We start from the raw sequence: 27,075 nt of genomic DNA, 5'->3' as shown, positions 1-27,075 counted from the left end.
CTGGTACAGGTCGTGGCAAGCCTTGGTTTTTGCTCTTCCTAGGAATCCGATTTACGGTCTGAATGTCGTTAAGCTGTAGGGGGGGGATATCAATTGCATGGCCTAATTTTAAAACTACGTCTTTGAGGTTTTCTGTAGGTGCAGTTTCAAGAAGATCATTTATGACAAGGTCTTCTTTATGTTGTTGCTGATTCACACATTTGTATTGTAGTTTTAGAGAATCAACTTTTTGATGGAGTTCGGATGTCTCTTTCATCAAATTGTGCTGCCTGTCATTTGGTGCGTTAATGCTGATTTTAATGTCTTTTACCGTTTGCAACACTTCTATCACTGCTAAAGTATTATGTTTGACCAAATCTTCATATTCGCTAGATTTTTTGTTATTTGTTCGTTATTGTTGTCAAAGAGTTCTTGCACAAGATCTATTAAGTTGGATTTTTTATACTCTCTACACCGTTTTCTATTAGTATATTTAAAGAGATGAAATTATAGGACTCGCCTGTATTTTTTCTCTGTTCAATTCGACATCTGATTTTGCCTCCGGTATAATCGGCTGCGTCGTATGTCACTGCCTTAGGTGCGTTTCTTTGTTCTCCCTGTAGAGTAGACGCTTGCATTCCTCGCGCGTTGCATTGGATTTACGTTGACAGGTCTTTTCTGAAAAGCCGGCACATGTAAAGTGAAAAATCCTACTGCATTTCTGCAGGTTATATGATTTCCGTCGTACGATATTTTCTCCAGGCATATAATGCACTTCATGACTCACCTTTCTTTCTTTGAGTAACGGTAGAGTGATTGTAAAGATGGCGACGTCATTTGTTCTTCGCTCGTTGTTGACCGCGGTCCTCTCTGTTCACTTTTCAGCACTTCAAAATTTGGTTTCTTCTTTAGCCAATTTTGGTGAAAATCTCATCACTTTCTTCGGCGTGACAAGTAGAGTTACTTGGGAACACTTTCAAATTAAAAACAGGTATTGGGACCAATTTAAAACCCTCAAAAACGGGAGCACCGATATCACCGTGCTCCCGTTCGTATACCTACACATCACGCTTAATTTTTTTTAATAATAATAATAATAATATATTTTTATTGATCTCTCAAATATTTACATATATACAATGATCATCTTGAGTAACATTCAGTATATTATTTTACAAGGTTCAGCACTAAGTGCTACAAATAATGAGATTTCAATAATATTGATGATAACATAGTTTTTTGCTATTTTTTAAAAATAATCACAATTATATAGTTCAGTTTTATACAAGTTAAATAATATTACATGTTGTAGATTACTTTTTTTTCCTTCACAGTTTGAGAAAGTGATTATACACAGTATTTGTACATATGCAATTAAAATATTATATTTCCTAATTCTCACTACCGTATAATGTAAACTCATTATTTACATAATTATTCAATAATGATAATGTTTTATTACATTAGTTTTCCTTGTTACATACTAATATTATATTAATGATATTATCACATAATAATAATAATAATAATAATAATAATAATAATAATAATAATAATAATAATAATAATAATTATTATTATTATTTTCTTTGGGAGGCATTTCTGATTTCTTCCTCGAAGATTTGCAGTGCTTATCTCAGGAAGATAATAGGTGGCGGTGGTTTCGTCGTTATGATTCTATACCAGTCGCAATCTGGGTGTTGATATTGCTACGTGTTTGGAAGACTTAAACTGCTATTTTGTAGTTTAATTTTCTTAAAGCAAGTGTGTTTGTTTGTGTCCTTGGAGTGCTGTTTTTTGAGTGGGGTTTGTCATAGGTGTGTGTGAGAGAGAGAGAGAGAGAGAGAGACAGAGAGAGAAACAGGAATTTCTCTAATTTTAATTCTCACTATAATATTTATATAGAGCCTGTTTCAGCTCTCTGTATGTCCCTTGATTTCTGTCATCGAACAAGTTTGTTTATCATGTCAGGTACGTAGAAGTTTCGGTGGCTTTGCCGTGGTGATTGTTGTATTTATATGTTATGTAGTTTATTGACTGTTGTCGTGTTATTTGACATGTCGGTCTGGTTACTCTGTAGGTGGGCTGTAGTAATGTTATAACATGGGGTTTGTCATAGTGTTTCACCTTATGCCACTACATAAGGTGAAACACTTATGTACTGGCATAAGTGTTTCACCTTAAATATTTTGTGTTGTGTCTGTGCTACTTGCATAGGTGTGCGTTGTTCCAAGAATATCAGTTTTACCATTTTATCTTGCAACCATTGTAGCCTTTGAAGTCTGTAGTCTGCGCAGAATGCGTATGATGTGACTGCATATCTTAAAATGTTTTCACATAATGCTTTATAGATTAGTATTTTTATGTGCGTTCGGGCAATGTCTTTTAATCTGTATAGTTTGCTTGCTATTATCCTAAGCTTGGTATGTAGGTAGTTTGTATGGCTATTCCAACTTTGATCAGCATCGAAGTGAAGTCCGAGATAACGTGTTGTTTTCACCTGTGTGACGGTTGCGATTTTAGGTTCAGCGCTTTGTGTATAGGAAGATGAATGTCTGATAGCGAGGTATTTAGTTTCTATGGGCAGGGTTTGGGGGTTTTTCAATATCATTAACTATGTTTTTACAAAGTTTATATATATGTCGTTTTCGGTTACCAATTATTGATTTGGTTGATGTGGTATTGCATATTACTTTTTAGGAGAAGGTGGCTTATGTCTTGTGTTTTTATGTTAAATAGAAGGAGAGATAGCACAGCTCTGTGCGGTACTCCACAGGTTTCTGGTACCTCCTGTGCTGTATGCTGATCCTATACGTGTGATGTGCTTCCTGTTTTTCATGTATGCTTTAAACCACTGGAGTAGACGATCTCCGATTCCGATATGGGTTAGTTTCGTTAACAAGGTTTTGTGTGTTAGTGTGTGAAATACTTTTGTTAGCTCCATGAATACGACTAATGTTATTCTGTTTTTATCCAATGCAGGGTTTATTAGGTCTGTGAAACCTTCCATGAGTGTTGCTGTTCCTTCATTCTTTTGAAAGCCATATTGTGTTTTAGGTATGATTTGAAATGTTTCCACTTATGTGGAGAGTTTGCAGTGCAAGATGTGCTCCATGATTTGGTTGATTACAGAAAACATGGCGATGGGTCTGTAATTACTTATAATGTTTCTTTTTCCCTGTTTGTGTATGGGTGTGATTAATGCAGTCTTCAGTGTTTCCGGTATGTGTCCCGTTTCGAAGATTTTATTTAACAGTTTTTGTGTAACTGGAAGTAGGTTGGTTGGGTTTTTCTTGGTGTCTTTTGGTCTGATTCCGTCTATCCCCGGTCCTTTGTTAGGGTTAATTTATCGAAATGCCAGTGATAGTTCTTCTTTTGTTACTGTGGGGAACCACATCGACTGGGTTGCTCGTGGACCTAGTGGAGAATGTTCGTTTGTGTGAGGAAAGGTTGTTTCTTGTAGTTTTTGGACAGAGTTCACGAAGTGCTGATTAAAGTTGTTTGCCAGCTGTTCGAGGGATTTGGGGTTGCAAACAAAGCCGTGCTTTATTGTTTCTGAGGCAGTAGTTCTGTGTATATTGTCCAGCATTTCATTATTCAGGTGCCAGGTTTCCTTTATGTCATCCTGAGCTGTTGTTAATTTGTTTCTGTCGTAGTTTCTTTTTGCCGTTTTAATCTGTGTTGTTAGGAGATTCCGTTTTCTTTTGTATTCAGCTTTTAAAGCGATATTGTTCGGCGACTTCTTAAGTTGTTTCCATAGGGCATCTTTTCTTTGTATGCCTGTTAATCTGTTGTCTGTTATCCATGGATTCTGTTTGGTTTGGAAACGTATTTTTATTTTTGTTAATGCTTTGTTAAATATTTTATTAAATGCAAGTTTAAGATTATTATATACAGCTTCAGCAGAGTCTAAAGATGCTATCTGCATCCAGTCTGTTGTTCTGATTTCATCGTTTACTGTTATTTCGTTTAGAATGCTATAATACTGTTTTGTAGTCTCAGTGAGTTTTATGGGTTCTGGTTCAGTGTGTAACTGTAATGCTGTGAAATAATCGTCTGCCAGTTTGCATGTTTTTGACAGCTGCTGTTGACAGTTAGGAGGCGCCCGTATATTTATATGATCAATGCAGGATGAGGTTGTTGTATTTCCGACTATATCTTCTCGTGTATACGACTGTATGGAAGGGGTTATGTTATATGGAACATAATAGCAACACAGACCAATACCTAGATCTGTGTTGTTATTATGTTCCTAACGTTTATATTAATGTCTCCTATTATTATCAATATTCTGAGACGCCTACTTCCTTGGTTGAAAGCCATCTGTTTAATTCGCCTGGAAATTTTGTGGTGCTTAAGTTGGGTGGTCTGTATATTGCGTTTAATATCAAGGAATTTTCTTGTTTGATGTTTTTAATTTCGATGCATATTTTTTCTGCATAGTCTAATTTATAGTTTATTTCTGTTACTTCTAGTTTATGTTTAGTAATATTATTACACCCCCTCCTCGTTTTGTTTGTCTACACTGTTTGTGTTGCTGGAAGTGTGGCATTTGGTAGGTGGATGCTTCTTCGTTTGTCGTAGATACTTCATTTAGTATTAAAAGTCTATGTCGTCTATATCTTCCTTCAGATAAGCTTGCAGGATCAGCCAGTATTTTTGAATGCTTCTGATGTTGATTTGGAGAATAGATAGTCTTTTTTGGGGAGAATAGATAGTCACTTGTTTCCATTCTGTTATTGATTTCAGAATGTGGCAATTATCATGTTTCGGGGTGATTACGTCTACTTGATGGTCTGCATTTATGTTGCTTGGTGTGCTGTTCCTTCTTTACGAGTTGTCAATATTCCTTTTAATGTGGCAGCCTGTTGAGGTCTTCTAAGGATTTTATTTCAATTGGTTTTGCATCTTGTGTGTTTCTAAGGAATATTTTGCTGTCTCTTGTCCATATAAACTGATAACATTTTTCTGTTTTTACTTTCCTTGTTTTGTAGAATAGTTTCTGATAATATGGCTTTAAGTATTCGGACAAGTATATTGGTGTATTGTTGGGGTCTCCTTTCAGATCCTTGACTACTGGTCTTTTTAATCCTGCTAGCTTTTACAGTTTTTGCTATTATCCTAAGCTTGGTGTGTAGGTAGTTTATATGGCTATTCCAACTTTGATCAGCATCGAAGTGAAGTCGGAGATAGCGGTTGTTTTCACCTGTGTGATGGTTGTGGTTTTAGGTTCAGCGCCTTGTGTATTGGAGAATGAATGTCTGATAGTGAGATGTTTAGTTTCTGTGTGCAGGGTTTGAGGTTTTTTAAAATATAATTGTTTGTTTTTCCACAACATCAATCAAATCAGATAGCGATTTCAGTGATGTCGTTTTTCATATTTGTGTAAGCGATATTTGCGTTGTTGTGAATGGATGCTATGGCCATGTCGTCTGCGTGCTTGAAGGTTTTACTTTTTAGGGGAAGTTAGCTTATGTCTTGTGTGTATATGTTAAATAGAATGGAGATAGGACAGCTCCTTGCAGTACTCCACAGGTTACTGGTACTTCTTTTTTCTACACTGATCCTGTACGTGTGATGTACTTCCTGTTTTTCATGTATGGCTTAAACCACTGGAGTAGACGATCTGATTCCGATATGTGTTAGTTTAGTTAACAAGGTTTTGTTAACGAAAGTTACCAAAATACGGCTAATGTTATTCTGTTATTCATTGGTCATATTCAATGAATCCGACCAATGTTATTCTGGTTTTATCCAATGCAGCGTTTATTAGGTCTGTGAAATCTTCCAGAAGTGTTGCTGTTTCTTTTGTGTTTTAGGTATGATTTGAAACTTTTCAACATATGTGGAGAGTTCGCAACGCAGTGTTTGCAATACAATAATAATAAAAAGAACACTTTTTTTAACATTTTCATTATTTCTCAGATAAATTACATACATTATATGAACACAATTATGCATAACAAATACTTTCTCGTACATAAAGTTTTTTTTAAATAATAATAATAACAATAACTGTTTAACATATATTATTATAATATTCATGATGATGATTATTACAGATGTTTCTTTGCAATTTTACACTCTATATATACAATATCAATGGATATAATCACTCTATATTGCATACTTATGTTACACTTATTACATACATTTGATTACATGTGACACTTACATTACTTACATTTGTTTACATATAATACATACATTACATATGTATTACATTGTAATGTATGTATTATGTATTGTATTGGTTTACATGTAATACGGACATTACATGCATTTGGTTACATATGATACATCTTGGATGAGAACTAATTTTTCTGTTTTCATCCTCGAACTTATGTATGCTTATCTGCGGATGATAAGCTTACATATACGTTAATCATCAATAATAATAATAAATTAAAATATTTGTGTATTGATTCTTTATTTGCTCTAGGAACTATATACAGTATATCATGAAGTTCTAAATATAAGTTGATATTTGCAACTGTTTACATTTTTATGTTAGTAAAGTTATTAACAGATATGGAGTTTCCAATAAAGATAATAACACTTCCATATTTGTTGTAATTTCTATATAGATAATCATTTTTAATTCTGATTAGATGATACAAATTTACTTCTTCGTCTTTAACCCAGATTTCTATTAATATCAGTACATCTATTAGATAGTTTAAATTGCCTGAAAGTAATTTTATTTATTTTGATTTCTCTCGATAATTTGCAAATAGTCGAGTTTGGAAACGGCCTCATTATATACTTCGAACAATGTAATCCAATGAATTATTTAGTGTCGAATATACTTTTGATTTAATTTAAATTTCTGTAAGCACTTGTTGATGCTGATATGTTTCAGGTTTCAGTGAGTGTCCATTGAACATTTCGCTGAGAGTCTTCTGATTAAACGTTTGTCCTTTTTCAGGCACTCTTCCTAGGTGGTAATCGGCTGACATCTGTGGAGCAAGTACTTCATGGGAGTTTGCTCAACTTAGAAATCCTTTCCCTCAGGAACAATCCTCTCTCTTCAACAGATGTCTCGTTATTTAGAAGAACCCCGAAACTGAAGTCGCTCGACTTAAGGAACTGCAGTCTTATTTCGGCAGATGACTTGCTTTTGGATGACTTCAGCTCTTTAAAGCGATTGATATTGGACGACAATTCCTTTCCGTTCCGTTATCCACCTGGTTTTCACAAGAACCTGCGCCTCGAATACTTCAGCCTTGAAGGATGTAACATCGAAATATTGGGAGTAGTTCCGTTCGTCGAATATTTTGCCGCTTCTCGGAATCGCATATCCTACATCGATGAGCGGTCGTTTGTCCACCAAGGGCCATTGACTACGTTGGATTTGAATCGCAATCGCATTTCGAGGATCCATAAGCTTGCTTTTCGCTCGGTGCTTTTCCTCACCACGCTCGACCTCAGCCGGAATCGGTTATTCTCTCTGAACAACTCTCTCCAGTACAATCGTTTCTTACACGTGTTGGATCTGTCCTATAATTTCTTCACTCAGCTGAGCTCTGATGATTTCAGCTCAGTGCGGCATCTGAACGCGCTTCACCTCTCAAATAATCGCCTGTTTTCTTTGGGCAGCGTGCTTGCTAACTTGAATTATCTCAAGTTTGTGAACGTTTCGTATAATCGGTTGAAGTCTTTATCAAGGAAGAATCTCCCAAATACGACTTTACGCGCTTTGTTGGAAGGTAAGTACATATTTTTACTGTGTAATATGCGTGTTTAAGGTGGATGATTTATATTTCAGTTAATTTCATGATACATATGGCGTATATGATTAAGTAACCCTTATCGTTTTGAAGGACATTTAATTACTATAATATGTCTCGGTGCAAGCACGTGATATGCTCACTGTTCAGATTTATCGTCCTTCTTCAAAATGAATTTACTGCATTGTCCACTGAAGTACTGGTAGCCATTTCCTGTCAACATTGTCATTAAAAAAAGTCGGGGTTATTATTAAATTGCAGAATAATAAAGTATTTTGTATCACATATCAATGCAGAAATTGCTCAGTCAGTGGCACAACAACCATATCATGAAATTTTGTGATGCGAAGGTGAGAAAAGGATTTGTTGACACAATGAAGATCCAGGAATCCTTACAAAGCTTTTATTTATGTCATCCTATCTGAAACTGGGGAGGGGGATAGTTATTTCATGTAATCACTTATAAACATGCCGTTCTAACTATCAGTTTCTTGTAATTTTTTCAAAGCTTTCATATTTTTTAGGAAGAAATCTAAAAAAAAGTGCGGTATTATATTTTTTTTATTTCATCTCTCATTGTTTTATGCATCCTGTGTAATATTCGTATGCAAATTCGCATTGTTCTTCTTATTCGAAGGCAAATTTCTCACGATTCTTTAGCTGAGAGTCTTTAATGTACAGAAAGTGCTCTGACATGATTAGCTATCATCAACTAGGAATAGCTGTCGATTCTAAGAAAAAGCTAATTTTACCATACCTACTACTAGGTTAAAATGCAACGCTTGATGGCGATGTGACCTCCGGAATTGTTCTTGATTGATATCGGGAGTAGAATTATTTAGCAGCTGACAGCTCAACGTATAAATAATTCATCATTAAATATGATAAGCAGTTAAATGATACATGCCATATGCTATTATGCTCCAAAACATCACGTAATTGGATAAGGGATTAAAACCAACAATATGATGTCTTGACATCTTTAATTTATAGTAGAATCAAGTTAAAAGAAACTTTCCATATATGTACACTATCTACCAATAATTGTCATGACACTTCAGCAATTTACAATTGATACCAGCAGCCGAACCCTAATATCGGGTGTGTCCACCTTTGGCTTTCATTGCCTCCTGCACCCTTTGAGGGAGGCTTTCCACCAATGCACAGAGAACATCAGATGGAATTTGTCTCCACTCCTTCATTAAAGCCGCACTAAGTTCAGCGACATATATAGGACGTGCTGCTGCGGAAAATCAATCGCCGTTCCAATTCGTCCCACAGGCGTTCGATGGGGTTTGCGGTCAGGTCTCTGTGCATACCAGGGCAGTTGCAGCTTTGTGTCATGGGGAATTATCGTCTTGATAGTCACACGGATCCATTTCATAAAACCTCCACAGTGTAAGCAGCACCTGATTATCCAGAATATCAAGGTACTGAGCTGGCTTCATGGAACCACGGACAACGACCAGTGGTCCCACTCCAAACCAGCTGAATGCACCCCACACCATCACTCCTCCACCACCAAACTTTACTGTGAGTATAACACACTGCTTTAACAAGCGTTCACCTGGCTGCCTCCACACCCACAACCTGCCTTCAGACTGGAAATAGGTGAACCTTGATTAGTCGCTTCAGAGTACCGTTTTCCACTGGTCAATTGTGCGGTTCACAGGCTCTTTGCACCAGGCCAGACGAGCCACCTTCTTCGTTGTTGTTGTTGTTGTGGTATTCTGCTTGTGTGCCTCTGCTCTTCCGTGGAAACCCACACCCACTCAAACCCAGTAAATGGAGTTCTTTTCATACAGTATTAGTGCTCACCTTGGTGTTACTGGCGCTCTGGAACTCATCACGGATTGTCTGTGTCGATTGTAGCCGGTTTTTGTGTCACCCATTTTAACACCCTCATGTCGTTGTCAGCTATCTTCGTCGCCCGTCCTGGGTGTTTTCCTACAATAGTGATGCTAGAACATCTCCATTTTTTGATCTCATTGCGAACCGTTGATTTTGGTTGCTTCACTTGAGATGCAATGGCATGTATAGACATCCCATCAATGTGACAGCCCACGACGACACCTCTCTCGAAGTCACTGAGCTCACCGTCGTGTTGTCATACCACATTCAATTGGTACAAGCAAATACTGCTTCCTACTATCTGTACACCAATGTTTATGTTATTGACAAACCAGAAATGTTTCATAACTTCAAATAAAAGTGATGTCTGGACAATTAAGAGAGAGAGAGAGAGAGAGAGAGAGAGAGAGAGAATTGCTTGGTACTTTTTTATCACTCATCTTTTTTAGACTAACTCCGTTTCTTATTTCGAAAAGCAGACTTTACCGTTCAATTGACCTGATTCAATATGAAGTTTTTAGAATTTTGCAAGTGTGCCATATATTGCAGGACTACTCCCATTCTTTCAAACCTCAGTATGGCTGTATATTTTGCCCATCTCATTCTCTAATAATTAATTTCGTTGTTCCATCAAAGGTAATATTTATCGAGTAAGCGGAGCCATTTCAATGCTGTATTTCTTTCCACAGGAAACCCGTGGGCCTGTGACTGCCGAAGCGAAGAACTCGCCACTATCTTTGCCACCAACAACATCTCGTCCGTTGTTGAGGACAACCCAATATGCGACTCTCCAACGTGGTGGAAAGGAGTCCAGTATATTTCTCTGACTTCATCCAACCTTACCTTGTGGAAGTGTCCTAAGCCGTGCGTGTGTTCGTGTGGCGCTGAAAACAATATAATTCAAGTGAGTGTGGACTGCAGTCATCGAAACTTGACCAAACTTCCCGAGAACGTCATCTCGTATATCAGCCACGGCGATGTTAGTCTCGTGACCCATGAAATTCGATCGCTAAACCTTGAATACAATCATCTAGAAACTGTAGACGAACGTATTCTCGTTCCCGGTCTTTCAACTCTTAGACTGGCACACAACGAGCTAAGCAGAGCGCCCGTTCTTACTAGAAATCCGCTGAAGGAATTGCTGTTAACACTCTCTGGAAATCCGTGGATTTGCAATTGCCAAGGAAAAGAATTCTGGCATTGGCTTGTGCTAAAGCAAGCAGTCGTAAGTACTTTTTCTTTTTAACCGAGTTCGGTACATAGCCGATTAATTTAGTTGAATATTGTTCTGAATCTCATCAATGCGATTGTTTTGTCGTGCGGCACATCTCGCGACATACCGCTACCGATCGCCGATTCAAAACAGTCTACTGCAAAACATAGGAGCACTGTTTTTATTAGATGTATTTAGTGCTTGAATCAAAAAAATCGTTTTTATCACGTTTTTAGAGGATGGAGAAATTGTGTCTGAGATGCGTTTGTGTCAGGAGAAGCTGCAGATGTAAGTTAGCCTAAGCAGAGATTTCATCCTGTTTGGAAATCTGGAAAGATTAAGAAGTGAAGTGAGATGTTTCTTGCGAGACATGAGACAGGGATGTGCTCTGGAAGCATTGAAGTCCACAAGCTCTTCCAGTTTCACTAAAGAACAAGGATATCAAAAGTTCAGGCGTTAGTTTTACTGAGCCGGCTGATGACTGATGTAAAAGGAACTTCACGGCTAATCAAATGGCGAGAAGAAATGTAATGGAGCCTATGTCATCAGAAAAGCTACCAATAGAAATTAAAGTCGTTGAGAGCCGATCATTTATATACAGGAAGAAGAGTGAAAGTAAAGAACCTTGGCGAATTTCAATCTCTTGTGGGGGAATGTCATTTGAAAGGTTGCCATCAATATGCAGAGAACGACCAGAGTAGAAGTTGGAGACCGAACTGCTAAGGTTAGAAGGCGGATCATAAAATATAATTTCTGAGTAGATGTGTGACACTTGATCAATGCCTAACAATTGAAAAGCAACTACAATGCTTGGAAAGAAGTCAACGCACATGCCCCCATGGACAGGATCATCCTTCCATTTAACTAGTCAATTTTTCTAACCGGTATAAATTGGAGAAATATGATGCTCCCAAGTAAGTGTCCGGTTAAATGGCTACGAGAAGGGACTGGTGGAGTTTGAAAGAAGCGTTGTGATGCCATGTTGCAGGCCTATCTATTCGTTTAGATTGCTGACCAATTGGACCATCCCAAGCCAACGATCAATGATACCTTAATGGATATCATAGCACAGCGAGACAATTGCAAGTGCTACGCGCAGTGCACGACCCACTGCAATCACCTCGCGTGACCATAGGGTGCTATGAATGATAATACATAAAAATCGTCATTCGTCGAACGACAGGTTGAATCGACTGAATCGACCGGCAATCGACTGAAACGCGAATCTGAAGAGAATCATTCAAAACCGAGGCTCCCAACATGGGTTTTAATGGTAGGACCGCAATATGCAAGCCCCACGTTACCGGAACCAACATGCAGCTTAGTCTTCAGTGGTTCAAAGTGCTTATAAATTTGGACTTGGTAAGCTGTGTTATGGAGTGGCGTATCATGCTATACCCTCTAGCAAACAGATGGATGGGTGTGGTGGATGCCCTCTCTCTCCAGAGTGCGTAACTCCAACTATGAAATTCGGAGGTGATGGTATGGTGCGGTTTTTCCTGGTGTGTCCTCGGACCTCTGTTTGTAACGTCACGAACATTGAACTCCAAGAAGTACCTGAACATTCTGGTCCGGATGATTCATCCTACAGATGTTCAGTGGGGTTGAGATCAAGGCTGAACATCTGTAGGATGAACTGGAGCGTCGGGTGAGGTCAATGGAAGTGATCCCCACAACAATCTGGAACCTCGTTACATGTCTACAGGCTGAATAGTGCAAAATTCCCCTGATCGCTATCGTGCGCTTGTAGAAAGAATGCCCAGTAGGATTGCTGCAGTAATCGCAGCGGAAGGAATTCCTACGTCTTATTACGGTGGACGCGAAGGCTGGTTGTTCCTCACACTGTGGTGTCCGTTTAGTTCTTTCCAATCAGTATATGTGAGTTCCTCGAAATCTTTCATTGGGTCATGTTTAAATGAGGGACATGCTGGCGAGTGGTGAAATCCATACTGCTAGTCGCTGATTTGCTAGTAAGTAGATGGTAAAGAAATAATCCCTGATTAATTTCTCTATGAATAATGAAAGAACTGAAGTAAGAACAGATGGACGATAGGGGCTCAAATTTATAACCTTTTTTTTTCTGTAATTGATTTGTTTCGTTATTGTAATCAAGAAGTATTATTGTAGTAAAGCTTCAAGAAGCGGTAATTCTGAAGTTGGGAATGTCAGCACTGTAGGAGGGATACCATCAAAACTAGATGAATTGTTGATGTTTGAGCTATTGAAGAGTTTCTTTATTATTATTATTATTTCATTTCTATCCAATGAAATACTAGAGGAGAAATGTAGTGTATGTATGAGAAGTGGAGTACTTTGCCTTGGTCATCAATCCAGGAGCTGAAGAAGAATGGTGCTAGGCAGTTAGCCTCCTCATTGGGTGACATTACACGTGTACCGTATGTACTTGAGAGAAGTGGAAAGTCACGATCAGTGAAAGTTACCCTGTTGGCCTCAAAGAAGGACCCGAAGACTCGATCGCCTACTAAACATGAAGTGAGTGTTCTCCATTTATCTCTTATAAATCAGATTTCCATTTGCTGTTTTCTTTTGTTTGTTTTTCCTTGAGCAGCTTTTGCAATGTGTTGTGTAGGCGGAGTGTGAATCTGGGGTTTTATTCTCGAGCCTTGGCACTGTTGGAGAACCAAGGTTTGTGTAGTGGTAGAGTCCGTGGAAAGACGGGTGGGAGGAGTTAGAATTATTGAAGCCATCCTATTTTGAATTTTTATAATGCCAAAGGATACGAGGGGGAAAACGGGTGGAGAAAGGATGTTTCACGGTAACGGAAACTTCTTATTTCTTACCAACTTAATTATTTAACTATTACTTCTAAGGACTTCATTTCTGTTTATTTATTATTCAACAAGAATAGAATGATAAGAAGATGTCTGGTTTTCTCTTTTTCGCCTTTCTTCTAACTTTGCAATTTGGTTGCCGTTTTTCTTTTTAGTGCCTTCTTCCACTGCTGTCAAGAAAAGGACCACAATCCCTAAATTGTTCAAGACGTATATCAATAGTTTCATTATATACGGGCTTGGAAAGATCCCTGTTACTCCATATGAGTCCGTGGTAATTGATCTTCGTTGGAGAAGTTAAACTCTCGTTGCGAGAGCAGAGAAAGGCGAATGCAATACATTGAAATAGTTTAATTCGGATTAAACCCGGTTTAAGGGGAGTTTTCTTCTTCAAGCAGCGAACAGGTTATTTTTACGTATGCTGAGTGCATGGGGGAAATGCTCCCCACTTTCTATAAATTCCACATCTGGATTCTGATTTAATACTGGTCGAAGTGATTGAAATGTTAACAAGTAGTGGCCCTTATTTGAAGGGGATGTACCGCATCGATCAGATCAGATAATCGATTATTGCACACACGTCGGAACATGTTAAACCATTACATTACATGAAGTCATCAGATATGGTACAGTGCAGTGCAATCTGGGGGTAATTTTTATAGTTATCCTGAATAATTTACGTTGTGTACAGTACGAAAAACAGCAGCATGGTTTTAGTGAATCCATTACCAGCGGGGCATCATCACGGGCTGTATAATTACTGTAGTATTAATTACTAATCACTTCCTGCGACCCCAGTGCACTTTAACCTATCAGAGATTGGCTGAGGCTGAGTGTATGGGGTTGTTTGGAGTGGCGAATCACAAAGCACCCACATAGCACAAACACTCTTCAAATCACATGGATTCGTCTTGGCTATGGCAGCTCTCAGGAGAAGGAGATATCATTTAGCAGTCTGTCATTCCATCCTTTCGATGCAATGTTATATTTCCTTCCCTGTGGGGTTTGAAATGACCTTGTTACTAGCATGATCACCTAGCAAGAACAGGAGTAGCGTGATTCCATGAAATAAGAGAATGGGGATCACCACATTCTTGAAACTAATCTTACAGAACAGTCTTGGAAAGAATTTGCCAAAGGAGACGCCAAGACCTCCGTCTTTACTGAAAGAACTCAATGACAATTTGTAGAAACTGGCCAAAAGCCTTTACTAATAAAGGGCAAAACAACTTATTCATAATGGACCAAAATGCTTATAGTCATTTATGATATTCTAGCAGACGTTTTCTGTGCAGGAGAGAGAGAGAGTCCGGTGATGACGAAAAGCGTCCCACGGGTGATCTGGATATTAGTAAGACAAGTTTCAAACCCACACATATATTCTGTTGTTCACTTTGGGTGCAGTGAGTGCAATTATTCGTTCCACTACTTCTGAGCCCTTCTGTCTTTCCTAGCTTTACATTTTAATCCCTTTTCGACTTCAAGAAAGGGAATCGAAGTTCAAGTCAGAATAAGAGCTTTTAAAGGGATGAAATTCTTTCGACAGTTTCCGACTACTGAGAATTCAATATAAACACACACACACACACACATAATCGACGATTATTTAAATGCCACAATATTCAGATATATGAATAGACCCTTCGCTCTCATTTCTCTATTCTATTGAATTTTGCTTTATCCTACGCTTCTTCTTTGGTTTAGTTTTCAGTTCTGAAACTTAAAAAATGAATTAAATATGAGCGTTTTAATAATTACGAAGCACTGAGATCGTCGTCCATTGCTGGCACCCCCAAAAGAAAAAAAGGGAAAAAATACACTAGAAAAATTTCCAAAAATCTTTTCCTAATTAAAACTCATTTTTTTAATTTATGTTGTGTTCTATTTCTCTACTACTTATGAATTAGCGATCACCGCAGATGCTCAGTCACTGGTCGTATGTGATGCGTAGTGTGTATTCTCAAATCGTCTACTCAACTCGGTCCCCTTCAAGATTAAATCCTGAGTGCGCCACTGGCAAGGGGGCACATCTGTTCAAATTCCTTAAACGTACTATTTTAAAAATTAGATGAATTGCTTTTTAACATACTAACAAATCATCTGCTTTTGTTCCAAACAAACGTTGAATGAACAGCGAATATTTCTGTGAATAAAGCTGTTTAAGTACTGGTTTTGCATTAATCTAATTCAAGGTGGAAGATGCCGAGCAGACGGCGTGCGGTCATGAGGAGAGCGGAATTTTGAAGGGATCCATCATTATAAAGCTGGATGCTGACATGCTTTGTCCTCAGCACTTAACCCTTTATGTCAGCCTCGGCGTAGCACTTACAGGTGAGTCAATAAGACGAATATTATTTTCAATTCACCCTCTTTCAATGGTTATCTCCTATGAGCATATCTTGCTTTCTTAAAGATTTTTGTGCCCACACTTACCCATCTTAACAAACGATTATAGAAATTGAAATAAATTTTAAAGTGAACTATTTTCGGACTTCGTTTTTTTAATTTTAACTTCATCATTTTACTCGCTACCAACAAGAAAATGACTTAATTTCCTTCGCAGTGCTAATCAAATTTGATATCAAACATGCTCTGCACACACACACACACACACACACAGCATCGAAGAGCATGATTCCGAAAAACATTCGCAGTATTTCACTCAATTTTCAAAGATGGCTTCCCACCCATCCACAAACTAAATTCCCAGAGTTGGAAAAAGTTATTATAAACACTCATGCCACAGAAAAAAAGTTCGCGGCTTCTTCTACTCAGTGGAAAAATTTTGGTTTTTTTTAGTACATTAATAATAACAGTTGGGTGAGCAGATTATGTAATGCAATCACATCCTGCTGGAGATGCAAATCATGGCAAGAATATATAATAGCAAGAAATTATGTACTTGGTTTAATCCTTTATCCAAGTGCAAGCAAACAATGTTTGCACCTGAAATATTTTCAGGACTGGGGCAACTCGTAGTAAAGGTGGTTGACTTCACATCACTTGCCTTAGTATCCCATAATGCAAAGCACATCTCCTTGCGGATATGCATAATGCTATGCATTATGGGTATCACCCACTAATGAGACCTCAATAAAGGTCGAAACCGGTTTGGGTAGTGACCCTTCCCATAATGCATAACATTATACATGCCCGCAAGGAGATGTGCTTTGCATTATGGGATACTAAGGCTGAAGTCAACCACCTTTACTACGAGTTGCCCCAGTCCTGAAGATACTTCAGGAGAAAACTTTGTTTGCTTACACTTGGATAAAGGATTAATCTAAGCATATAATTCTGGAGATAGTTTTCGGTATTGAGACCACAGGTTTACGTGGTGAATACCGAAAACTATCTCCAGAACTGCCTACCCACAGAAACCTTCACTTTCAAGAATATAATTTCTTGGTATCTTTAATTTATAGCATAAACAAATGGAAAAGCTTTCAAAAACCAAATCATGGACTTATTTCAAGTCGCAGGCTTCCAATAATACATCAGATTTTAAGAAAGCCGTAGTTATACCTATTTACAAAAAGGGAAACAAAATTTAAAAAATTAAACATCGATATCCCTTCTACAGGTCTTTTCGAAAATATTAAAGAAATTGGTAAAAATTAGACTCGTGAAATTTTTGGACAAAAACAACTTCTTTTCAAAGAATCAATTTGGGTTCAGGTAAACGTTTAGCACAGAACATGCTTTACTGAACTTCACAAACACAGTTTATACCTCCCTTGATGAATATACACTAACATTAGCAGTATTTCTAGATATACACAAAGCTTTTGACTCTCTATCCCATGAAATTTTAATAAAAAAAAAATAAAAAAAAGTAGAAGTCATAGGAATACGAGGTGCTGCCCTAAACTGGTTCAAAAATTACTTAATTGCCAGATCACAAATTCTAAAAATAAACAACTGCTATAGCAGCTCCAAAACGGTAGACTGCGGTGTACCACAAGGGACCAATTTGGTCTTAGGATCAATTTTATTTAATATTTACATCAATGACGTCTGCAATCTTAAACTAAACAGTAAAATAAATAATTTTGATACAGTACTAATTTTCTCTAACAGACAGCCGAACAAATGAAAATCATCGTGAATGATGATCTTTTGAAAGTAACAAATTGGTTCCAGTTAAACAAACTTAGTCTGAATGTCTCAAAAACTAAATATCGAAATTTTAACTTGCGAAATACAACTGGCAAAATGAACTTCACTGCACAATTAATTTTGCCTGATTGGAATTGCAGGACAAATTCAAATTGCAACTGCGAGAAAATAGAAAAAGTCAGTGTAATAACTTACTTGGGATTAAAAATTGATTGTAATTTAAGCTGGAAACCGCATATCACCGATGTCGTAAATAAAGTAGAGATTATGTTAAACAGACTTTACTACCTAAACAGATTCTTAAATTTAAATATGCTGAAAACATTATATTCTGCCTGGATTCAAAGCGCACTACAATATGGTATATTTAAGTTGGGGAGGAATCTATCGCACTACGCTGAAACCTTTAGTCTCGACTCAGAATAAAGTAATGAAAATCTTAACTAGAAACAAATATAAGGAAACTGCAATGTGTAATAAATATATCATACTAAACATACTATCCCTTAGATATTTATACTATAGGGTACTATTATTCATAAAAAAGACAACGAATACGTAAATATCAAACAAGATGCTTTCCTTAGTAGACATAAGGGCCTAAAATATTTAGTTCCGAAAGCAAATAAAGAAACAATACACAAACCTTATACTCATTAGCGCCAAAAGTATTCAACGCACTACCTTTAACAATAAGAAATGAAACTAACCCAAACAAATACAAAACTCTAATCAAAGGGTGTTTATTTTCCCACAGAAATGAGGAAGATCAGTTCATAATAATTGTAGAAATGATTGGTTTTTAGCATATTTGTATTCAAAGATCCAGTCTCGTGTGTAAAACGTAAAAGTTTAAATGCTATTTAACTGCTTTGTTTTATTTTATTCCCAATTAATTGTTATGCAACTTTCTCTGTACATTTATTATGTAATTATATTATAATAATATGTATATTATATGAATGTACATATATGTATATAATGAAAATGCATTATATAAATTTTTGTAACTTTATGCATATCGTAACAGGATGAGCAGTTGGTCTTAGGTTACACATAGGATTGTTCAATATTTTGTACTATTATAGGAAGCTTACAAATAATAAATAAAATTACTTCTAAAATAAGCACCAGGGTGGTCTCGCACCACGCGAAGTACCATCGTGACTTTCGCAAACATTGATGCTAATAGCAGGAATCGAACACACGAGGGAGTTGAATAGGAGAGAGTGGAAATATATCGACTCTGCCAATCTGAGTCGTTCATTGCCATTAATATTTCGCATTACGTTCTATTAATCTCTGTTATTGATAACGGAAAACTAAATAAACCTTCGCTTTCTAAAGATATTTAGTTATTTCTTGAATTATTTAGAAATAACATCTTCAGCAGCAAGCAGTGAATCTACCTTCCTGCGTACTTCCTTCGGTATTCACCACCATAATTAAAAGATCCAATTTCATAGAGAAGCGTCGCACAGTCTTTGGTTATGAGACTTCTTTTTGCCTGCTGACATCCCCAAAGGGCACGAAACACTTTTTATTTAATGGAAATGTAAAAATGTATTATAATGAAGAGCACGTGTGAATCCTTCTCCCAACCGTGGTCTCGTGATTCCGGTGGGGCGTGCTGAAGATAACTGGCGCTAATATTTCCTGATATGTATGCACGATTGCCGAACAAGACGCCTTGGTTAGATCGAAATATTTTGAATGAGACGTTCATTCGGTCGACCTGAAGGGAGAGGACTCACTTGAGGCCGACTGGATTCATTCCTTCGATATTGTCTGCTACTTTTGTTCATTCTTCTAACACGTGCTGTCTGTTCCACTCTTTTCAGTTGCGGTGCTGGCTGCAGTCCTGTACATCACGTGCGTCTTCAACAAGATTAAAATAAGGATCTGGCTGTACAATCTGATGCCGAGACGAAAGAAAGAAGATCCCGAAGGAAATAAAAAGTACGACCTGTTCGTTTCGTGCAGCGTGGACGACTTGTTTTTTGTGTGCCAAGTGGTTTCAGGTGGGTCCTCTTTTAAGAGTTCAACTGATGAACTCATTAAAGTGCTTTCTTTTAGGCAACATTTTTAAGTTTATTTCATTTTCCTTGAATTTTCTTGACTGGCACATCCCGAAACACAAGCCAAGTAAAACAAGCGCTTCTTAAAATAAAAATTCGAAACATCCAAAACCGAGGAATTTTTTCTCTTCGTATTATCATTTAATAATTTCTTTTCCACAATTGCGCACCACCTATTCATCCGTTTATGTTCTGGAATGAGCAATCCGAATAACTTGCTGACTTCAATTCCGCCTGAAAAATGACCAATCCCTTCCACCTCCAAGAATTTTTAGCGTCTTTTTCATAACCAGCAATTGGCAGAATTCGTTAGGCCATTGCACCTTTCTTTGAGTGACGTCATCCGATGAAATCCTTTTCCGGAAACCAGTGTGTTCAAATCACCCTCGCACGCTGAAAAGCAACAGTTCAACGTGCGGAAGAGGGCGACATGATTCATCGTGTTCACTTGTATGCAGGTGTTATAATAATGGCAGATTTGGAAATTCACTGACAGGCGTGCATTGCCTACTGGTAGCACTTATATATATATATATATATATATATATATATATATATATACCAAGATATAAAGATACCAAGAAATTTTATACTTGGTTTTAATCCTTTTCCCAAGTAAGCTAAACAAATTAATGAAATAAAGAGCCAAAAGGCTTCACTTCGGTGATGTAAAAATTATTTAAATTAAGGGGTCATTTAATCCCACATTATTTCAAAGCCGAATAAGAAACTCTAAGATAGAAATCAAAGAGTTTCATGCCGAATATAGCAAACTATAAAAATTCGTCGAGTCCAAGCGTAAGCAAGCACCTGGTAGTACTATACTGGGAAACTCGCAGTAAAGGTGGATAAAGATACGATCACTGTTCTTAATGTTTTTCCCTAAGGTAAAACACATACCCTAGGACATGTATTTGTTTAACATTAAAGGAGCAGGTCACTACCCAGATCGGTTTCAACCTTTATTGCTAAAGCTAAACAAAGTTTTGTGCGTGAAATATATGCAGGTGTGTTATGGTGATGGCAGATTTATAAATTTACTGACAAAAACACATTGCCTACTGGTAGCGATTATATATATATATATATATATATATATATATATATATATATATATATATATATATATATATATATATATACACATACAATCAGGTCTCTTTTTATGCGGATTTGAAGTTATGCGATGCATAATTTCAAAACTTATGTACCGTTGTACATAATGAACAGCGTGTTGCAGCACATTCTGGCGTAACCTGAGTAACGTGTAAGCAGTGAGTGTCCGTCAGTTTAATTTTGCATGTAAATAAGTGTTTGTCTTTTCATTATCGAAAATCTAAATTTTGCTAATTTTTATTTTAAAGATTTAATTTGGCCCAATGGAGAAAAAAAAAAAGCACCAAAGAAAAGCAATTTCTTTGGAAATGAAAAGTGCAATTTTAGATCGCTTAGCAAAAGGAGAGGGATTTACGGCGATTGGTAAAAATTTTAATTTACGCAAATCTACTATAAGAGCAATTAAAAGGAATGAATCACAATAAGAAAATCTGTCATTTCTGGTGCAAAACTAAGTGCCAAATTATCATCGTACTCAAGAGATGCTTTATTAGAAAAAAAACGGAACCAGCGCTCGTAACTTGGATTGAAGAATAAACTCAAAGAATTCCTATAAGTGGTTATTTAATTAAACAAAAAGCTGTTCGGTTTTATGAACAGATGAAGCAATTGGAGCCGTGATCTACTTCCGATTCCCAAGATGATAAAGAATTTTTGGCTAGCAAAGGATGGTTAACCGGGTTTTTAAAAAGAAATGCACTTCATTACGTGAAGATTACAGACAAGGTTGCAGCAGCAGATGAAGAAGGAGCCAAAATTTTTCAAGAGAAGAAGTTAGCCAAAATTATTGAAGATGGTGGATATTGTCCAGATCAAGTGTTCAACGTTGATGAAACAGGATTGTTTTTGGAAGGAAATGCCTAGTCGAACTTACATCGCAAATTCTGAGAAAAAAGCAAGTGGGTTTAAAGCAAGCAAAGATCGAGTAACGTTGTTACTTTGTAGCAATGCATCAGGAAATCGAATGTGTTGAAACCCCTCCTAGTAAAGCGATCTCTAAGACCACGTGCTATAAAAGAAAAAAGATCTAAAACAGCTATCGGTACATTGGATGGCTAATACGTATAAAGGCCTGGGTAACAACTGCTGTAATTACGGAATGGTTCAATGATTGCTTTTACCAGAAGTGGAAACATATATGAAGCAAAAAAACTCTCGATTTTAAAGTTTTATTAATTGTTGACAATGCACCAAGTCGTCCGCATTTAGAACATCCAAATGTGCAGGAAGTGTTTTTTCCACTCAATACAACAAGCATTATTCAGCCATTAGATCAAGGCATAATTGCTACTTTTAAAAAATATTATGTTAAGCACACTTTTCAATTTATATTAGATAAACTAGAAAATGAATCATTAACAGTAACTGACGTTTGGAAAAAAATTTCTATTTTGGACTGCTTAAATCGTGTTGCATCTGCTATCGCTGAAATAAGACCACAAACCTTAAATGCCTGCTGGAAAGCAGCTTGGCCTGGATGTGTTGCAAACAGTGCAACCATGGAAACGTCTACATTATCAGCTGAAATCATTACTTTGGCACATGAAATTGGTTTAGAAGGTTTTGATACATTTAGCCTGAATGATGTAGGCTAATTGCTTGTGGATAATGCCTTAAATGATGATGATTTTAATGGATATCGATTAACTTTAGATATCGTCGAAGATCCAGAAAACGATAGTGAAGCGGAAGAAAAACCTGTCCCTCCTCACTGCAAATGTAATCCGAGAAGGTCTTCAACTGTGCAATAAATTGGAAAATCATTTTCCTGTTAATGACACAAATTCTGAACGAGCCTTGAAATTCCAACGTGAGCTGAAGAACTGCATGTCTGGATATCGCGAGCTGGATAAAAAATTAATGAAATCATCATCGTAAAGTTTAATCACTGATTACATTGTCAGAAGAAAAAAATCCGCACAGAACGAGGGTGAAGTTAATTCTGTTTGTGCCTTTACCATGCAGATCTGATGCGCTGAGTGTCTCTTCTCGTGATGAAAGTGATTTCGCACCAGTTCGCAAACGTTGCCGAATATTGCCTAATAGCGACAATAATTCTGATGACAAAATGTAAAAAAAAAAATGTTACTTTTCAATAAAATTAAACGAATAAAGCTCTAAAACTAACTTAGGCATTCTTATTTTCCTGAATTTTCATAAACATTTTTATGCGATTTTAGGTTTATTTTAATTCACTGCTTTGGTTTTATGCGGTTTTAGAAAATTATGAAAAGTATCCCTAATTTTTCAACGTAAGTTAGGCCTTTTTTGTGCGATTTTTTATATGCAGTTTTCTGTGGAATATCTACCGCATAAAAAGAGACCCGACTTTATACTGCATGTGTGTGTTAAAGATACCAAGAGATTTTATACTTGGTTTTAATTCTTTTCCAAAGTAAGCAAAACAAATTTTTTCGCGTGAAATGTATTCACGTCTGAGCTACTTGTATATAGAGGCTGATGACTTCGTATCACTTGCCTTAGCATGTATCCCATAATGCAAAGCACACACCCCTTTCAGGCGTGTATAATGCAATGCATAATGGGAAGGGCCACTACCGAGACTAGTTTCGACCTTTATCGAGGTCTCATCAGTGGGAGCAAGATCTGAGAGAGATACCAAGGTCGACGCAGGACATATATGGCGCAGAGGGTGAAGCTTGACGCTTTTCATATTCCCTGTTGTCTGTTTCGGGAGCAGTGATGGGAGAGATTTGTGAGCTATTTTAGCTCGCCCTCAGTGGGCAGAAGTGGTTATTCGTCGTTGAGTGTTAGGATGGCTTTCGGTCTTTTGTGTTTCCAGTGATCATTACCGTCATAGTTTCCGGCTTGCTGTATTAGTTGCTTTGGATGCGTAGATGTCATAAAGAATTTTTCTGCTAGGGAGCGTAGTAGTGGATATTTATGTACTGGTGGATCTGGGCGTTCCTGATGAACCACGGGGCGTCCAGTATCATTCGCAGGCACTTGTTCTGTAGTCTTTGTAGCTTGAGGATGTTTGTCTTGGAGGTATGGCTCCAGGCTGGGGAGGTGTATATAACTGTGGGACGGATCACTGTCTTGTACAGTAGAATTTTGTTTCTTGAGCTTAGTTTGCTGTGTCTGTTGATCAAGGGGTATAGCTGGGCGATAACTTTTGAAGCTTTGGTGCATGTGCTCTTGATGTGGCTGTTGAAGCATAATCGCTTATCGAGAAGTATTCCGAGGTATTTTGCTTCAGTTTTCCAGGGAATTTTAGAGTTGAACAGGGTGATGTCTCCTTTGGGGAATGCTCGTCTTCTTGTGAAGAGTATCGTTTTGCTTTTCTGGGAGTTTAATTGTAGTCACCAGTCTTTAAACAATTTTTCTAGATTCAGGACGGTCTTGTAGTTTTTTGGTTACGAGATGTGGTTGGCGAGATCTGGCTAGAATAGCCGTGTCATCTGCATAAAGGGCTACGGTGGATGTGAGAGGATTTTGAGGGCTGTCTGCCATATAGATGTTGAACAGCATCGGGTCTAGCAGTGATTCTTGAGGAACTGCAGCGAGGATTTTCCGTTGGGTTGAGACTGTTTCATTGATTTTGACTTGCATCCTCCTGTTGGAGAGGTATGATTTGATCAGGTGTATCATGTTTAGTGGAAGGTTAGCGATGATAAGTTTGTAGAGGAAGCCTTGGTGCCAGATCTTATCGAAGGCCTTTGAGATGTCTAGGAAGACGGCTCCAGTGTGTTGATTCCAATTAAATCCTGTGGTGATGTATTCTACCAGTCTATGGATCTGTTGGGTGGTGCTGTGATTTTGACGGAAGCCAGATTGTTCTTGTGGAATGATATTTAGTTGGTTGACATGATTTTGGAGTCTAATGAGGATGATTTGCTCAGCTATTTTCCCTAAGTTGGACAGCAGGCTGATGGAACGGTAATTTTCAGGTAGGGTGGGCCTGGTTTGTGAATTGGGATGATGTCAGCTATTTTCCATCCCTGGGGGAAGTGCTGCCATTTGAGGATGGAGTTTATGATGTTTGCCAGATGTGCTATGGCTTTTCGTGGTGGTGCCTTGATGACTTGGTTAGTGATGCCGTCAGGACCTGGAGCTTTTTTGATCTTTAGATGGTTGATGATGCCGATTATTTCAGTAGGTGAGGTAGGCATTATATGGCTTGGATTGATGTCGGGACGATTTACTGTGAACCTGGCTTTACGATGGATCTTGTATACATGGCTGATGTGTAGGTTCTCATATGCAGGACTGCATTGTTTCTCTAGGTTTCTTGCTATGGCTTCGGCTTTGTCAGCATCTGTGTATGCAAGGTGCTGTTCTGCTTGCAGAGGGGGGGGAGGGATTTTGCGCTTGTTCCTGAGGTTGTTCAGGAATTTCCATATGGAATGATCTGCTGTGGATATGGAGGTGAGCTTGTTGTCCCATTGTTGGTTCCTGTGGTTCTGGAGAGCTTCTCGGACAGATTTGTTTAATCTGTTGAGGGCTCTTTTGTCCTGGGGAGCACAAGTGTTGTGATATCTTTTTCTTTGTCTGTTTTTTCCCTTATTAAGTCCATGATTTCTTCCGGGAGACGATTTTGTTTGTGGGTAATAGTGGATACTGTGGCTGCTGTTATGGCTTTATTGATTTGATTGGTGAGGTTCTTTATTGCCGTGTCTATTTCTTCCTTGGCTTTTATATGGGGAACCGGACTAATGTGTTCTGGTAGCACTTTCCTAAGTTTCTCCCAGACAATGGAGGTTTGGGGGGGGGGAGGTGAATGATCTTTGTTCCCTAAGTGAAGTAGGATTGGGTTGTGGTCTGATGATAATTCGTTCAGTGCTTGAATGCTGTGCTGGTATTTGATGTTGTGTAGATGGCGATGTCTAGGATGTCGGCTGTGCCAGTTGGGCTGTGTTGGGTTGGTTCAATGGGTCCTGTTACGACAGCATTGTTTAATCCTGTGTAGCTGAAGAGGATACGGCCATTTTTATTTGTGGTTCTGCTGTTCCAGGAGGGATGTTTGGATTTTAAGTCCACAGCGAGAATTCATTTATTCCTAGTACAGCATTCAAGTTAGAAAATAGCAGGGTCTTAGTGGGGAGTTGTAGGCGGCGTAGATTTTAAGTCTTCCAGTTGAGTTTGTGTGGAGTTCGACACCGGTGAGTTCTAGGTTGGAGGTTGAGGGGGAGGGAGTATTCCATTGTGCCTGTTCCTGATAAATATGGCTGTACCACCACCTCTGTAGTCCAGTCGGTCATTTCTATATAGTGTGTAGCCTCTCAGTTTTGGATTGTCTGCAGGTCTTAGATGAGGTTCATTAATTAGGATGATGTCAGTGTTGTGTCTGTGAGAGAATTATTCTTGAAGTTCCAGTGTCTTGTTTTTTAGGCCATTGGCGTTCCAAGCGGCGATCTGTAGTGAATCTGAGAGTAATCTAGTTTTATTCATTAACAAGCATTGATAATATGGTTTGAGTTTCTTTTAGAAATCTTTTTGTGGAGTTTGGTGAAGGGTTTGACTTACTGAAGTCTTGAAGCATGTTTGCCAATGAGGCTGTGATGACTGTTGTCATGTTTGGACGAGTTTGGTCCTGCTGGATATCTTTGGATGAGCGGGCTACTTCGGCGTATGTCCTGCTTCGACGGTGGCTTTCCAGACTGTTGATATTTTCCATTTGTGAGAACTGGTATTTTGTTGTCTTTTGTTGGATATCAGGCAACTGGGGAGCCGTCAACTCTGGTGCCTGTGGGCAGAGTTGAGAGATCTATTTCCTTTTGTTGTCTGTTTTATTCTTAGGGTAGTGACTGCAGTCTCTGTAGTTTGCCAGGTGAGTGCCCCCGCAGTTCGCGCATTTGGCTGGTGAGGTCCTGGGTTTTGAGCAGGTTGCTGTGGGGTGGTTTTGCCCACATTTGAGGCATTTGTAGTCTACTTTGCAGAGTTTCTGTGCGTGTCCGTACTTCTGACATCTGTAGCACTGGCCCGACGAGGCTCTTTTCTTTAGTTGTTCTGTTGTGATTTTCAGACCACAGATCGTTGTTATGTTGTATGTTCTTATGTGTTGGGTATCTCAACATGTACTAGGGGCATTGGACTCTTGTCAGCCCGTAGCATTCTGATAACCTTGACAGGTGGGAGATCGTGGAGGCAGAGGTCTTCAGTAATTTCATTTGTGCAGATGTTTTCTGTTACTCCCCTGAGTACAACTTTTAGGTTTTTCTCCGACTTCAGTGAGT

At 38.1% G+C, this 27,075-nt stretch overlaps 1 protein-coding gene across 2 annotated transcripts in view; it reads left to right on the top strand.

Annotated features, from left to right (window-relative positions):
* LOC150092497 (uncharacterized) overlaps nt 1-27,075 on the top strand; it is a 57,687-nt gene that overhangs the window by 25,209 nt on the left and 5,403 nt on the right. For both annotated transcript variants that reach the window (XM_090414814.1, XM_090414815.1), the window contains exons 3-6: nt 6,908-7,688; nt 10,250-10,785; nt 15,758-15,896; nt 19,526-19,705. In XM_090414814.1, the coding sequence (XP_090270940.1) occupies nt 6,908-7,688; nt 10,250-10,785; nt 15,758-15,896; nt 19,526-19,705 (1,636 nt within the window). The remainder of the gene's footprint in view (nt 1-6,907; nt 7,689-10,249; nt 10,786-15,757; nt 15,897-19,525; nt 19,706-27,075) is intronic.

This window comes from Typopeltis vanoorti, chromosome 25 (assembly GCF_054136105.1).
Source record: "Typopeltis vanoorti isolate ZY-2024b chromosome 25, IOZ_Tvanoo_1.0, whole genome shotgun sequence".
Lineage (NCBI taxonomy): Eukaryota > Metazoa > Arthropoda > Arachnida > Uropygi > Thelyphonidae > Typopeltis > Typopeltis vanoorti.
The sequence above is the reverse complement of the archived record's forward strand: the minus strand, read 5'-3'. Positions and strand labels throughout refer to the sequence as shown.